The sequence below is a fragment of the Aedes aegypti genome, chromosome 3 (assembly GCF_002204515.2).
Source record: "Aedes aegypti strain LVP_AGWG chromosome 3, AaegL5.0 Primary Assembly, whole genome shotgun sequence".
Taxonomy (NCBI): Eukaryota; Metazoa; Arthropoda; class Insecta; order Diptera; family Culicidae; genus Aedes; species Aedes aegypti.
In genome coordinates, this window is record NC_035109.1 from 361,436,236 (window position 1) to 361,448,382 (window position 12,147).

At 44.8% G+C, this 12,147-nt stretch overlaps 1 protein-coding gene across 5 annotated transcripts in view; it reads right to left on the bottom strand.

The window, feature by feature from the left end:
• LOC5568519 (AF4/FMR2 family member 4) overlaps positions 1 to 12,147 on the bottom strand; it is a 492,113-nt gene continuing 479,966 nt past the window's right edge. For all 5 annotated transcript variants that reach the window (XM_021854371.1, XM_021854374.1, XM_021854372.1 and 2 more), the window contains 5 exons: positions 9,687 to 9,741; positions 9,557 to 9,621; positions 9,215 to 9,500; positions 8,009 to 9,147; positions 1 to 1,636 (listed from right to left, as the gene is read on the bottom strand). In XM_021854371.1, coding sequence (XP_021710063.1) covers positions 680 to 1,636; positions 8,009 to 9,147; positions 9,215 to 9,500; positions 9,557 to 9,621; positions 9,687 to 9,741 — 2,502 coding nt within the window. In that variant the 3' untranslated portion in view covers positions 1 to 679. The remainder of the gene's footprint in view (positions 1,637 to 8,008; positions 9,148 to 9,214; positions 9,501 to 9,556; positions 9,622 to 9,686; positions 9,742 to 12,147) is intronic.

The following is a 12,147-nucleotide window of genomic DNA, read 5'->3' on the forward strand; positions in this document are numbered from 1 at the left end:
TACATTTTCATTCTGATTGGCATTTTAATTTCAGATTTATTTCCTCTTAAAACCGAACTACAAATTGATTCGTCAACCGTTTAACATTTTTACACGTATACAATCGAGGCTTCTTTGAACCGTAAAAAAAATCCACGTCCTGATTGTTCCTACTTTGTGCTTGTTCACCGTCGAAAGGCCATAACTTGTTCATACCACATTGTTGTTGGTTCAATAGTTGTTACCCTATGGAAGGATTTACTTAAAACTGTATATTTTCTCTGTACAGGACTTATACACGCTTAGGTCGCTACGAAAAGTATTAAATTAGCTACAATAGATTATGTTTAAAAGTGCTTTATAATTACAAATATTTTAACGCTAGTCCAATTTGTCCGAACTTCATGCAGAGTTTTTATGATTTTCCGCGATCAATGTACAAGATATTCTTTTTAAAAATAAGAGTAAATGTATATATTAAATGAGTATTGATTCATATCGCTTGGATTCGTTTTGGAGAAAAGTTATATTTACAGAGAAAATATTTTAACGAAATTACTTTTGCCTACATTAAAACTAGAGTCAGTATGTTGCATGCTTTGTTCAATAAGAATATTTTTAAGAGTTTTTAGTTTCTCTTCTTTGATTGGGGGGAGGGCGAGATGTTTTGTGTTGATTCTACAGCGTGTTTGTCGTATAGCTACATAAATCGAGGAACAATGTACAAGAATGGTTTCCTTCGTTTCCGCTGGGACCAAGCATCGCGCTTTCTCCTTCCGTTTCCGCCACTAACCTTGGGTACATCGAGGAAGAATGGATCCGACAGGACGTCGTCCTCTTTGTACTCATCGTAGCCTCTCGTTGAAGGCTCTCGGTATTTGGCCACGTGACTGGCAGCGGTCGTTGCCGGAGACGGATTGCTGCTACTGATGGAATAGTTGATCGTCCGGCCGCTGTTGTCCCGGATCGAGGTACTGGTGGTGACGATCACCTTTGGCTGCGGGTTGTAGCTGGCACGAGATTTTGGGGTAGGTGTTCCCCCCAAACCGGACGGCCGACCGTCGTACAGCCTTCCGGTGCGCGCTCGATTGCTGTTGTACGGATTTGTTGGACTTTTGTGGTGTTCATTGTTAATGATAAATCTACTAGTGTTCTTAGACTTAGAGCTATTGTTACCGCTAGTGCTACTAGTTCGACTCGCTTGGGTGGTCGGAAGGCCACTGCCGGTGAGAACCTTCGGATCGCCCAGTTGGTTCTCTCCGGAGCGCTTGTGGGTCACCACCGAGCCGCTATTGGAGTTTGACTTAACACTATCTAAACTAGGATTGCCGCTGGCCGGCTCTGCGCTGTAATCCTCATCGTAGTACTCGACCGGATCGTCCGGATAGCTGGCCGAATCCGGTTCCGGCTGTTTGTGCTCCATCGCCACCGGGGCCTGAGCTGTCGACTGGACAGCATTGTTAGCAGCCGTTACGGACGTTTTCAGCGAGACCGTGGGTGGGGTGTTGTTGCCGTGGATTGAACTGTGGAACGGTGGATCGGAACGTTTGAGCTCTTTACGGTTCGGGATTTGGGTGAGGTCCTCCTCTTCCGGATCGAACTGCAGCGAGATGTCCTTCTGATGGCGGAGCTGTTCAAAGGGCAGATGCAAGGAGACCTGGAAAGGACGATGGATTTTTAGTAGGATTATTGAACTTATTATGAATGACACACATCTACAGCAAGAGCAGCCATCTCAAGAAGCGCGGAAGTTCTATCAGAGCTCAATACCGTGAAAGCTTCGTGCCACGAGTAGATATGTGCGGAGACAAGGATGCGAGCATCTTGATGGACGAAAATGATGTGGACGGGAGTGTTGTGTCTTAATTGGACACGTTAGAAATAGACAAATGAATTTATATCAGTATACAGAATTAATAATATTTGATTATCATGAATTAAGTGTGTATTCAAAAGTCATTTGACGCGCTATGTGAGCGAAAAGTAGAAATACAGACCAGTTTCGATGAGCTGGCTCATTCGAATCTTGGATAGCAATTGAAACAGGTGTCTTATTTAAAAGTTAAGAGAAAAAACTAAATTCCCAGATTTTGGCTGGACTTATCAGGGAGGTAGAAGTGAAACTTTGATAAACTCCTGAATGGCCATCGTAGCCAAAACAGCTTTGTCAGTTTAGAGGTCGTTGGAAACCAATCAGCTTCTACTTTAACAAAAGTTAAGGATACCATTCTAGGAAGCAATGAAGTAGCTAGTGAGGATGACATCGGAGCTGAAGTCACCGACTGATAAGTACAATCTGAGCAACGACATCTTCGAATTCAGAACTAATAGTGGCGCCACCATCCGGTGATAGAGAACCTGTCCCCAAAAATGTCCATCATCAACAATGTTCGGTGCCGACGACTGAACCGGAATAACCTAGAACGGCTAAAGCAGCCAGATATCGCCACTGTAAAGGCGCAACAACTTGAAGATGCAATACCGGAAGAGAGTGAGGTTGAGCTCGATGAAGAGCTTCTTGGAGACTGCTGGAGTATAGTGAGAGCAGCCATTAGCTATGCAGCTGAAAACAACATCGTGTACGTGAGACGAAGTTCATGGACTGATCGATTCAACGAGAAGTACAGACAAATACAGACAGACCGGGAGAGGTTATAAACGAGAACGGAAACATTAGACTCGCCTCTTCCGGGAGCAACAACGCCATTCGCCTGAAATTGTGTGTGATGAAATTGTTATACCCTTAACGATCATGCGCACTCCCCTGCGCATTCGAAATAAAACGTCAATGATCGTTTTTACTTCGGGAGTTCGATCTGCGATCGAACGGTAACCTATGACTATGGAATAAAGCAGAGAGGCAGAGAGTTGTTAGACATTGAACAAGCAACAAGTGTAATATTTCCACAGCGTAAATATCACAGTGCTCAGGGAATAGTCCGCTGGTTATTATCCGCTAGATTCTAAGTCCGGTCGTTCTAAGTCTACCCTTAATTAGTAAGGATAAATCTTGAAAAAAACAAGCATAAGAATTGATGACCGTACAATTCGTAATTGCTTCTCCGTGATTTAGCGGAATTATCAATATTGCGCACACGGAAAAATCAGTTTACCTAATTTTTGAGTTGACTTTACCCAAAATTAAGTATATCGATTATTCTTTCAACCCAAAATCTCTCGGTATTCTCTCTCTTCCCCACAAATGTTGTCAAAAACAGAGAGAGCTGCACCTACTCAATGGGGGTAGTTTGGCTCAATAAGCCAAATTTGGGTAAAATGCATTATTTTCAAGCTTGGGTTGAATGAACTTAATTTTGCGTTGATTCAAACCAAATTTAGGTAAACATTTTTATGGCTTTAAAGGCAAAGTACCCAATGGAGGCCTTGGAAATATAGCCAAATTTGGGTTATTGGGTTCAACTACGGTTTTGCGTTGAAACAACTCAGATTTGAGTAGATCCACGTTGCCGTGCAGGGAGCCAACAGATGCAGTTTGGGAGTAGCATACCGTCTTTAATGTACAATTTTGAAAACTCCAAACAGTAATGTCAAAAACGGCGCTGGACGTCCTAACGGTCATCAAGGAAGAGAAGGAATGTTCGTATGATATCCATTGCTTGTAGAGACCGAGATCACCTCTGCATCTCCATGGTTGTCACAGGAAGGAGTTTTGTTAGTGGGAGGGTTCAGAAGCTACATGATCTCTTCCCCTTGGTATGTGATGCAATCCACGCAGCCTCATTTCAAAAAAGTTATCTATCAGTTCGTCGACATATCGAATGTCGAACTATTTAAAAGTTATTTTAGTAATCTCAATATTTTCATTTTATAAAATATGAATAATGGCTAATGCCGTTTCTTATAGAGACGAACCGTCCTCAGTTTGTTTAATGATTAAATAAAGGCTGCATTACATCGATACAAATTTGAAATGAATGATAAGCACATTTCGGAGAAACAGAAGGGAAACTGTACTAAAGAGTTTGTTAGGGGTGCACCCATAGCGGCCATCTAGCGATTCGCTACTGCATCGGTCAACGGAACCCTGCGGCAACAATGGGAAGAATAACTAGCGAACGGAAGTGGAAGACGAAAGGAACTATTCGTTGAGGCACTTTGTCAAGACGGCGATAACGAGGATATCGACGTCACCGAGCTAACATATGAAATGGTATCGGCTTGTGACACTGCTTATCTGAGGGCCTGAAAACGGGCTCTGAGAGCAGGGACGGAAAAGGAGAGAAGAGAGCGAAGGACGGCTTTTCGAGAAGCTAGAACCGCCCTCAAACGGGAGATCAAGCTTAGTAAATCCAATTGCTACTCGAAAATGTGCCGAGATGCAGACACCAATTTGTGGACACCGTACGAAAAAGACGCAGAAGAAATCTCCGAAGACCTGCAAGTGTCTAACGACGAGCTTGTAGAAGCGGCGAAACGCCTAAAATCGAAGAAAGCCCCTGGTCCAGATGGAATACCGAGCGTGGCGCTAAAAGCTGGCATATCTGGGCATGTTCAGGAAAGTGTTGCTTAAGTGTCTAGACGAAAGTAACTTCCCTGGGGTATGGGAGATCCAGAAGCTGGTACTGCGGGGTCATGCACAAATTACGTCACGCTCTAAGAGGGGGAGGGGGTCGAGCCAAGCGTGACAAGCCTTACAAAATTTTTGGACGACTCATATAAAAAGTGTGACAAAGAGGGGGGGGGGGGGGGGGGGGGGTGTCGAAAAAGTTGAAATTTAGCGTGACATAATTTGTGTACCATCCCTGCTTGCCATTTGCCTGCTGGATACGCTTGGAAAACTCCTAGAGAGAATCATATTTAACGGGCTGATGAAGTGCACGGAGAGTGAATACGAGTTGTCAAAAATGCAGTTTGGATTCCGCAAAGTAGTATTGGTGATAGACGCAGTTTGAATATTACTTGAGTGTCAAAGCAGAATCGAAGATGAGATCGATACTGCACCATGGTTACAATAGATGCGAAAAACGTTGCAGCACTGCTCAGAATGCAGATCCACGATCTGTGCAAGATCCTGACGAGCCACTTGCAGAACATAATCTTGGTGTACGAAACAAGCGCAGAAGTCAATGCAATTGACAGCGGGCGTCCCTCAAGGTTCCATTCTCGGTCCAACTGTTTGGAACGGGATGTATGACGGAGTGTTGACACTGTGGGTGCCCAGGAAGGTGAAGTTTGTTGGTTTTGTGGATGATGTGTCACGCTGGAGACGCTGGAAGAAGTGGAAATGTCGGTGATGGAAACAATTGACGCAATTGCTAGTCAACAACTGCAAGGCGGCTCAGCAGATGGAGGTTAACGTTTCAAAGTATGTGATTGCACCGTAGCGCGTATTGAAGCACCTGGGAGTGATGATCGACGATTGGCTGAATTTTAACAGCCACGTTGATTACGCATGTGAAAAGTCCAAGAAGGCAATTAATGCAATAGGGAGAATCATGCCAAACTTGAGCGGCCCCAGCAGCAGTACGAGGCGTCTGCTAGCTATTATCTCGTCATCGTTACTGAGGTATGAAGTTCCTGCTTGGGGCAAGGCACTGGAAACAAAGCGGAACCATGGAAAGCTGAACAGAGCGTTTCAGCTGAAGACAGTGCGAGTTGCGAGTGCGTGTAGAACGATATCGTCAGATGCTGTATGCGTTATAGCCAGTATGATCCCCATTTTCATCACTTTGGCGGAGGATATCGAGTGCTACCAACGAAGAGACGTCAGAAACGTAAGGAAGATGGTCAGAGTCGAATCTATGGCGTGGGGGCAGCACGAGTGGGTGCAGTCTCAGAGAAAGGAAGATGGACCCATCGGCTCATCCCAAACCTGTTGACGTGGATAAATAGGAAGCACGGAGAAGTACTTCTACACAATTCCTATCAGGTCATTAATGTTTTAGAAAGTATTTCCATAGATTCGGGCACGTAGAGTCGCCACACTGCCTAGATTTCCGAAACATCGAGGAGACACCACAACATGTAAATTTTGGCTGCCCAAGATTCGCGAAACTGCGGAACAAAATGCTCGGAAGCAGCGACGGAGATCTAAACCCCGACAACGAGTAAGTACGTGGCCCGCGGTGAACAAAGCGATAACGCAAATCCTGTCGTCACTGCAACAAACATGGCGAGAAGACCATGGGGCGACGCGCTGCGGTCAGAGTAGGCTAGATCCTCCGACGGAAACTAGGCCAAGTGGTTCAAGCGTCACGTAGTATCAGTAGATAGTTGGGGTGCCTGCAAACCGGAAGTCATCCCCCAACTGGTATTACAGGACCGACTAACATCGTGTCGGAGTAGGCTCGGTCCTCCGTCGGGACTAGCTGAGTAGATCGCAAAATAGCAACGATCGTCGGGGCGGAATCTTCTCTCCACCGGAATCGCAGGGACGACCTCGGCATCTGCCCGGAATGCATCGGTTCGGAAGATCTTCGCCGTCGGGGAAATCTTCGCCAGAGTAGGATAGATCCACCGTCGGGGACTATTCTGAGTAGTCCGTAGCGAGTCACCGGCTTGAGTAATCGCCAGTGAACCGGAAGCAATCCTCCAACCGGAATCGCTGGACCAACGGTAAGAACAACGCGCAACGTTACCGGTTTCGGGAGATATTCCGGCGTCGGGGAACTCTCCATCGGAGTAGGCTAGCTTCACCGTCGAGAACTACGCTGAGTAGTATCGATCACGACCAATCGCCGGCTCTGGGTCATTGGGTTGCTTGCGTACCGGAAGTCACCACTCAACCGGAATTGCATGGCCGACCTCGGCATCCAACCGGTTTGCACGAAGAGCATGACGAGCAGCGCAGTGGAGTACAGAGAACCAACAAGCACAGGAGCATCTATCATAAAAAGTCTCACATGGCCCAGGCGTGTGTCCGGCCCCAAAATGTAAGTGACGTGTCAGAGAGAAATCGCAGCCTGAGCAAATAGAGCAAGAGGTGACAAAATGGTGTAGAGACATCAACAAGCTCTCAGACCCCTAAAGTACATATGGTATTCAGTTCAGGGGGGCATCGGACTTCTATCCCATGCCAAATAAATGTGGCGTTGTACAGAGTCGTTTTCCTCTTTTTCTCTTACAACACTCGAGACGTGCATCCGTAATAGACCGTTGAGTGAGAACCATAGAACCTAAACCACATTAGCATCCCAGAAAGCCGGGGTAGGTGAAGTTTCTAGCTTTGGTGGAAGTGCAAAAATTCTATTAAAAAGCAGTATGAAACGAGCTCACCAGTTTATTCAGCTAAAATACACTCATTTCAGCTGGGTTTTACCAAGCTCACTCTGCATTAAATGGAGTGTGATGATAAGGAATAGAGCCGAAGTTTATTCAGCTAAAATACACTCATTTCAGCTGACTAAGCTGTTACTCGGCTACTAATGTTACTAGTGCTAGGGTCAAGAAACGTACTCAGGCTTTGTGCGTCGAATCGAAATGTATAGGGATACGGATGGGAGAATTTTGACGGAAGAATGTTAGGTGGTCGAAAAGTCGAAGCAGCACTTTGCTGAACATCCGATTGATGCTGAGGGTTCAGGCAAAGTGGATCGAGACAGAGGATAAATCAAAGACTAATAAACTGTCGACGTAAGTGCAGCAGGTTTTCGAAATCAGTGAAGTAAGTGAACAATGTGTGGCGTCAAAGAATGAACTACGAGCGCTTCCAACTCTACGGTGAAACCAGTATATTGAAGGTAGCCATAGCTGGCAGAACATGTTGCAGGAATACTGGAAAGCAACCCTACAAAATTGGCGTTCGATTCAAAACTAGTTGGTAACTAAATAAATCGAACTGAATGATGGATCAGGACGTCACGGTCATTGGACTCTGCTTCTTAACACTTCAGTCGTCGCGCTGTTGTATTTTGTACAACAATGCTGAAAAAACCTCGCTTATCATATACAGCATCAGCGTGGTGGTTCTGACGGTGACAAACCGCGCGACGACTGAAGGGTTAATGGACTGTTGAACTCTGCACTGCATCGAGACAGCAGTGCACCGAAAGTAACCCTAGTCACCTACCTGCGGGGGTGGCTGTCTCCGGTATCCTTCAAAACGGTCCTCCTGTTGGGACGGTAGTTTGAAGCCCTGTGCCCTCAGTCGGAAGGGGGCCAGTTGCGACACGCTCGATGGTTGCGACGCCACTGGCGATTGTTGCGGCGGTCCGATTGGATTCACTGCCGCCAACAGTGGGATTCTCTTTGGTGATTGAGCTTGCAGTGTTTGTTCTTCGGATTGCTGCTCTTGCTGCTGCTGGTGAGGAGTGATGACACCGTACGGGTTGTAGGTTGATTTGTTAGGAAACGGTTTCTGCTGCTGCTGGCGATTGATCTTCTGCGTGTGCAGGAGGAGTTGAGCTTGGTGGTTTTTGATTTCGGACTCGTGCTGTTGGACCTGCTTCTGTTGCTGTTGGATGGCTTTCTGCTGTTGCTGCACGGCAGCTTCCTGTTGTTTCTTCTGTAGTTCTTGATGCTGCTTGGCGAGCATCTGTTGTTGAAGGAGGGCTTGCTGCTGCTGGAGCTTCTGATGCTCGAGAGCATGTTTCTCCTTCGTCGTGAGGGATGGTTGAGCATTTTTCTTTTGGCTATTTGCATTGTTGCTAGTGTTACTATTACTACTGCTGCTACCGCCGGTGCCGCTACTACTGGTCGTATGAGTGGTGACGGTCACGTGCGAATTGGTCACAGCCAGTGTGCCGCCATTTTGGAAATGTTGCTGTTGGAAGGATACGGCCGGTTTGGACCCTGTCTTGGCCGGATCTTCCGGTTTTGGTTGACTATTTTGCGTTTGCTGCTGCAACGTGAATTGCTGCGGCGAGAAGGATCCACCGTCGTCCTCTAGGTTGGGTACAACGGCAGGTCCTGTGGCAGCCGAATCGTCCTTCGAATTCGTGTCGTCGTACTCTTCGTCTTCATATTCGTATTCTTCTTCCTCTTCTCCTGGCTTCGAAGTGGAAGTCGAATAACCATGTGTTGGCGTGGCCAATGTCGTGGAGGACACGATTGGACTTCCTTTACTATTGTTAAAGATAAATCTACGTGATGGCGTTGTCGTTGTGGGCTTTTTGGTTGTGGTGGTTGTGCTGGTCGTTGTTGAAGTAGTCGACGTCGATGTGGACGATGGACTGCTGGCGCTGCTCGAGACTTCCTCCGAGCTGCTCTCTGTGAAACGAATGCAAACGTTAGCCATGTGACTATTTGAAGAACACTTCGCTGGCAAACCACTTACCTTCCGGCGCTGGAATGATCGTGTTGCCGTATAGCTCCAAATTGAGGTAATAGAACCTCTCCGACTTTGAGCAGTCGACTTCATCGACGCGTTCGCAAACGCGTGTCTCCTGATCGAACACTGTTCCGTTCAGGCAGAGGAACTTGATGTCCATCGGTTCGTCACCCTGACCGATGGTACACACGTGGAACATCTGGCACGAGGCTTCCAGATCGGCGTAGTAGCCGCCAATCACCTTTCCGGCGCACGTGAAGTTCGTCTCCGGAAGGTTGTCAAAGTCCAGGTACTAGAAACGGAATTGTTAGAATTGTTTATAAGCTCTAGTACTTTTTCAAGACTTACCCCTGGTTCCGCTATACTGCAGTGGCCGCAATAAAGAAGCGACAATATGAACGCAATGAATGTCCCTAAAACGATCGGAAAAGGTTCATGGTTAATTACTGCTTCAAGCTTCCAGCTGATAGATACTTACCTTGCGAGAACGACTGCAAAATCTTGAGAACCTTCATCCTGGATCGGCGCCTCATCTGTGAAGAAATGAGAATAATAGAACCCAGATTAGTTCCTTTCGCGCATATCAGCACCTAAACTATTCAAAGCACGTAGTTAGCAGCGGAGAAATTCCAGCTCTCGAAAGCAACGCGTAACAACCGGATTCGATTTCAATAGGTCAACCTGCCGGCTCCCGTAAACTCGCATATCAAATTCGATTTCGCACCATCTCGGCTCATTCACAAGTACGGCACTCGAAATCCCAAGTACGAGTGAAATGACTCGGAAAAGGCAAACCACTTCCCCTGTGAATGTGGTTATTCATTCTCATTCATCGTAATTCAATCGATTTGCTGAATCAAAGTTTTTCCCACATCGATCCATTCCCCGTTGTAGCGCCTTCTTCGCGTACTGCACCTGCCTGGAAGACCACGTGCTTCTCTTCGCTCTGTTTATTCTCGCACCTTTTCGGAGGGAGTTTCCCATCCCTATCAATGACCAGAAGGGCTGGACCACATTTAGGGGAACTAGGTGTAAAATGCGCCGTTGGGGTAAAACGTCCTACCGCAATATCTTCAAGATAAAAGGTATTTTAGTCACATTCGATCATTTCATACGATATCTTCATCAATTCTAACGCCTTTCGCGGGCAAATATTTTACAATTTTAACATTGAAAAATTAATTCAAAATCCAAAACTGTTTTTGGTAATTTTGGGAGTAAATGACGTGGGAAAAATACGCTACACTTAATAATTATCCAGAAACCGCAAAATCCCAACCTCAAACGAGTTATAAAACTTCTTCTGAAGTTCTTTACCAATTGACCATTTTTGCATGTGTATATCGTGTGGCACGTCCGCAGAAACTTTATGCTCTGAGAAGTCGAGAAAATTTCCAACCCGAAAAAATCCTCGATCAGTGGGATTTGAACAAGGATTCGAACCCAGGACCCTCAGCTTGATCTTGCTGAATGGCTGCGCATTTTCCGCTACGCCTCTCTTGTTTTTTTTTTTATCTTAGAGGGCGCATATTATCCCGTCTTCCCTTACGTCGACAAAACCGGAGTGCGGTCAAAACGTAGGACGGCGAATACCGCATTCATTCCGGGCGGTGGCGTTGCTGTAAATTGATACACCGGCATAATCGATTGGATTCTATGGTTTTCTGTTTTTCTGTCCTTCCTCTGGTTCGTTTTTCTCTGAGGGCTCTCGGGCCAACAGGTTGATGCTTTTCTTCCGACAATGCTTTTTGTGTCTTTCCTTTCACGATTTTCGGAAGACAGCAGAAGGTGGCAAAAGAGAAGACAGCCGACAATCGGTAGCAGTCTGGCGAAGGAGAGAGAACATCTATCATTTCGATCGGTCCCATTGAACCGAAAATGTGGATAATCGGTGGTTTAAGATAAAGAAAAAAAAACTGTTGATCTATCTCCTTAAAGGCATGTAGTTCTCAATTGAAATTCTTTATTTATTTGATTTTCATAAATAAGGCGATTCTAGCAAAATCAGATCTCTCCAAGCTTTAGCAGTATCAAACCCAGTGCTGTTAAATGTCAAATATTTTGAAAATTTAAAATGCTTATACCGTGATGAATCAAAATCCGGACGGTACCAATATCCGGACAATCTGAACATTTCAATTAATTAAAATGTGAATTTGAATAATAATGTGGCTTTAATGATTCCCATCTGAGCTTTGTAACATTACTCATGATTTTACCACAAATTTTCATCTAGTAGCCATTGTTAATAATAAAAACAAAATTGCAACCCCAGTTTGACACCATTCGTTTGCAGTGCAGTTTTTGTGATTCAAGTCCACTAGCAAAACAAAAGTGATCAAATTGAAGATAATTGTTTTCAATAACGTTGTATGTAAATTGTGGTGAACTTTAGTTTGTATTTGAACATGTTAAATGAATTATTGGAACATTTCAAAGCTGTAAAAACCAGAGTAAAAGAACTTTTTTACTAAAGATAAGTTTGTTAACCATGGATTTGTAATCCGGACGCTACCCGTTCAACTTATGGATTGCATCAGTGAAAGCTTATTTTTTTAATGAAAATGTGACAAAACCTGGAAGAAATGCTAGAAAAAGTGAATGGTCGTGCGCTAAAATAAATTGTAGTGGTAAAATTGATTTTTTGATAATGATTGTTTCAGATTATTGGCGTGTGACTACAACCAAAAGATGTAAGTAACCGAACCACAAACTATTCTTGATAATTCATTATTAAAAGCATTATTATTAGCTTCCCAGTATTTTAAATCAAACTTTATAATATAATAACCAATATTAAATGTAATTTTCTTAATTTTACATGAATACAGCTTGCTAAAGCGCGGGTGTCCGGAAATTGATTCAAAAATGTCCCGCTTTTTGGTTCACGTGTCCGGATTTAAAACCAAGACATGTGTAATTGAAATCAATATTTTTAT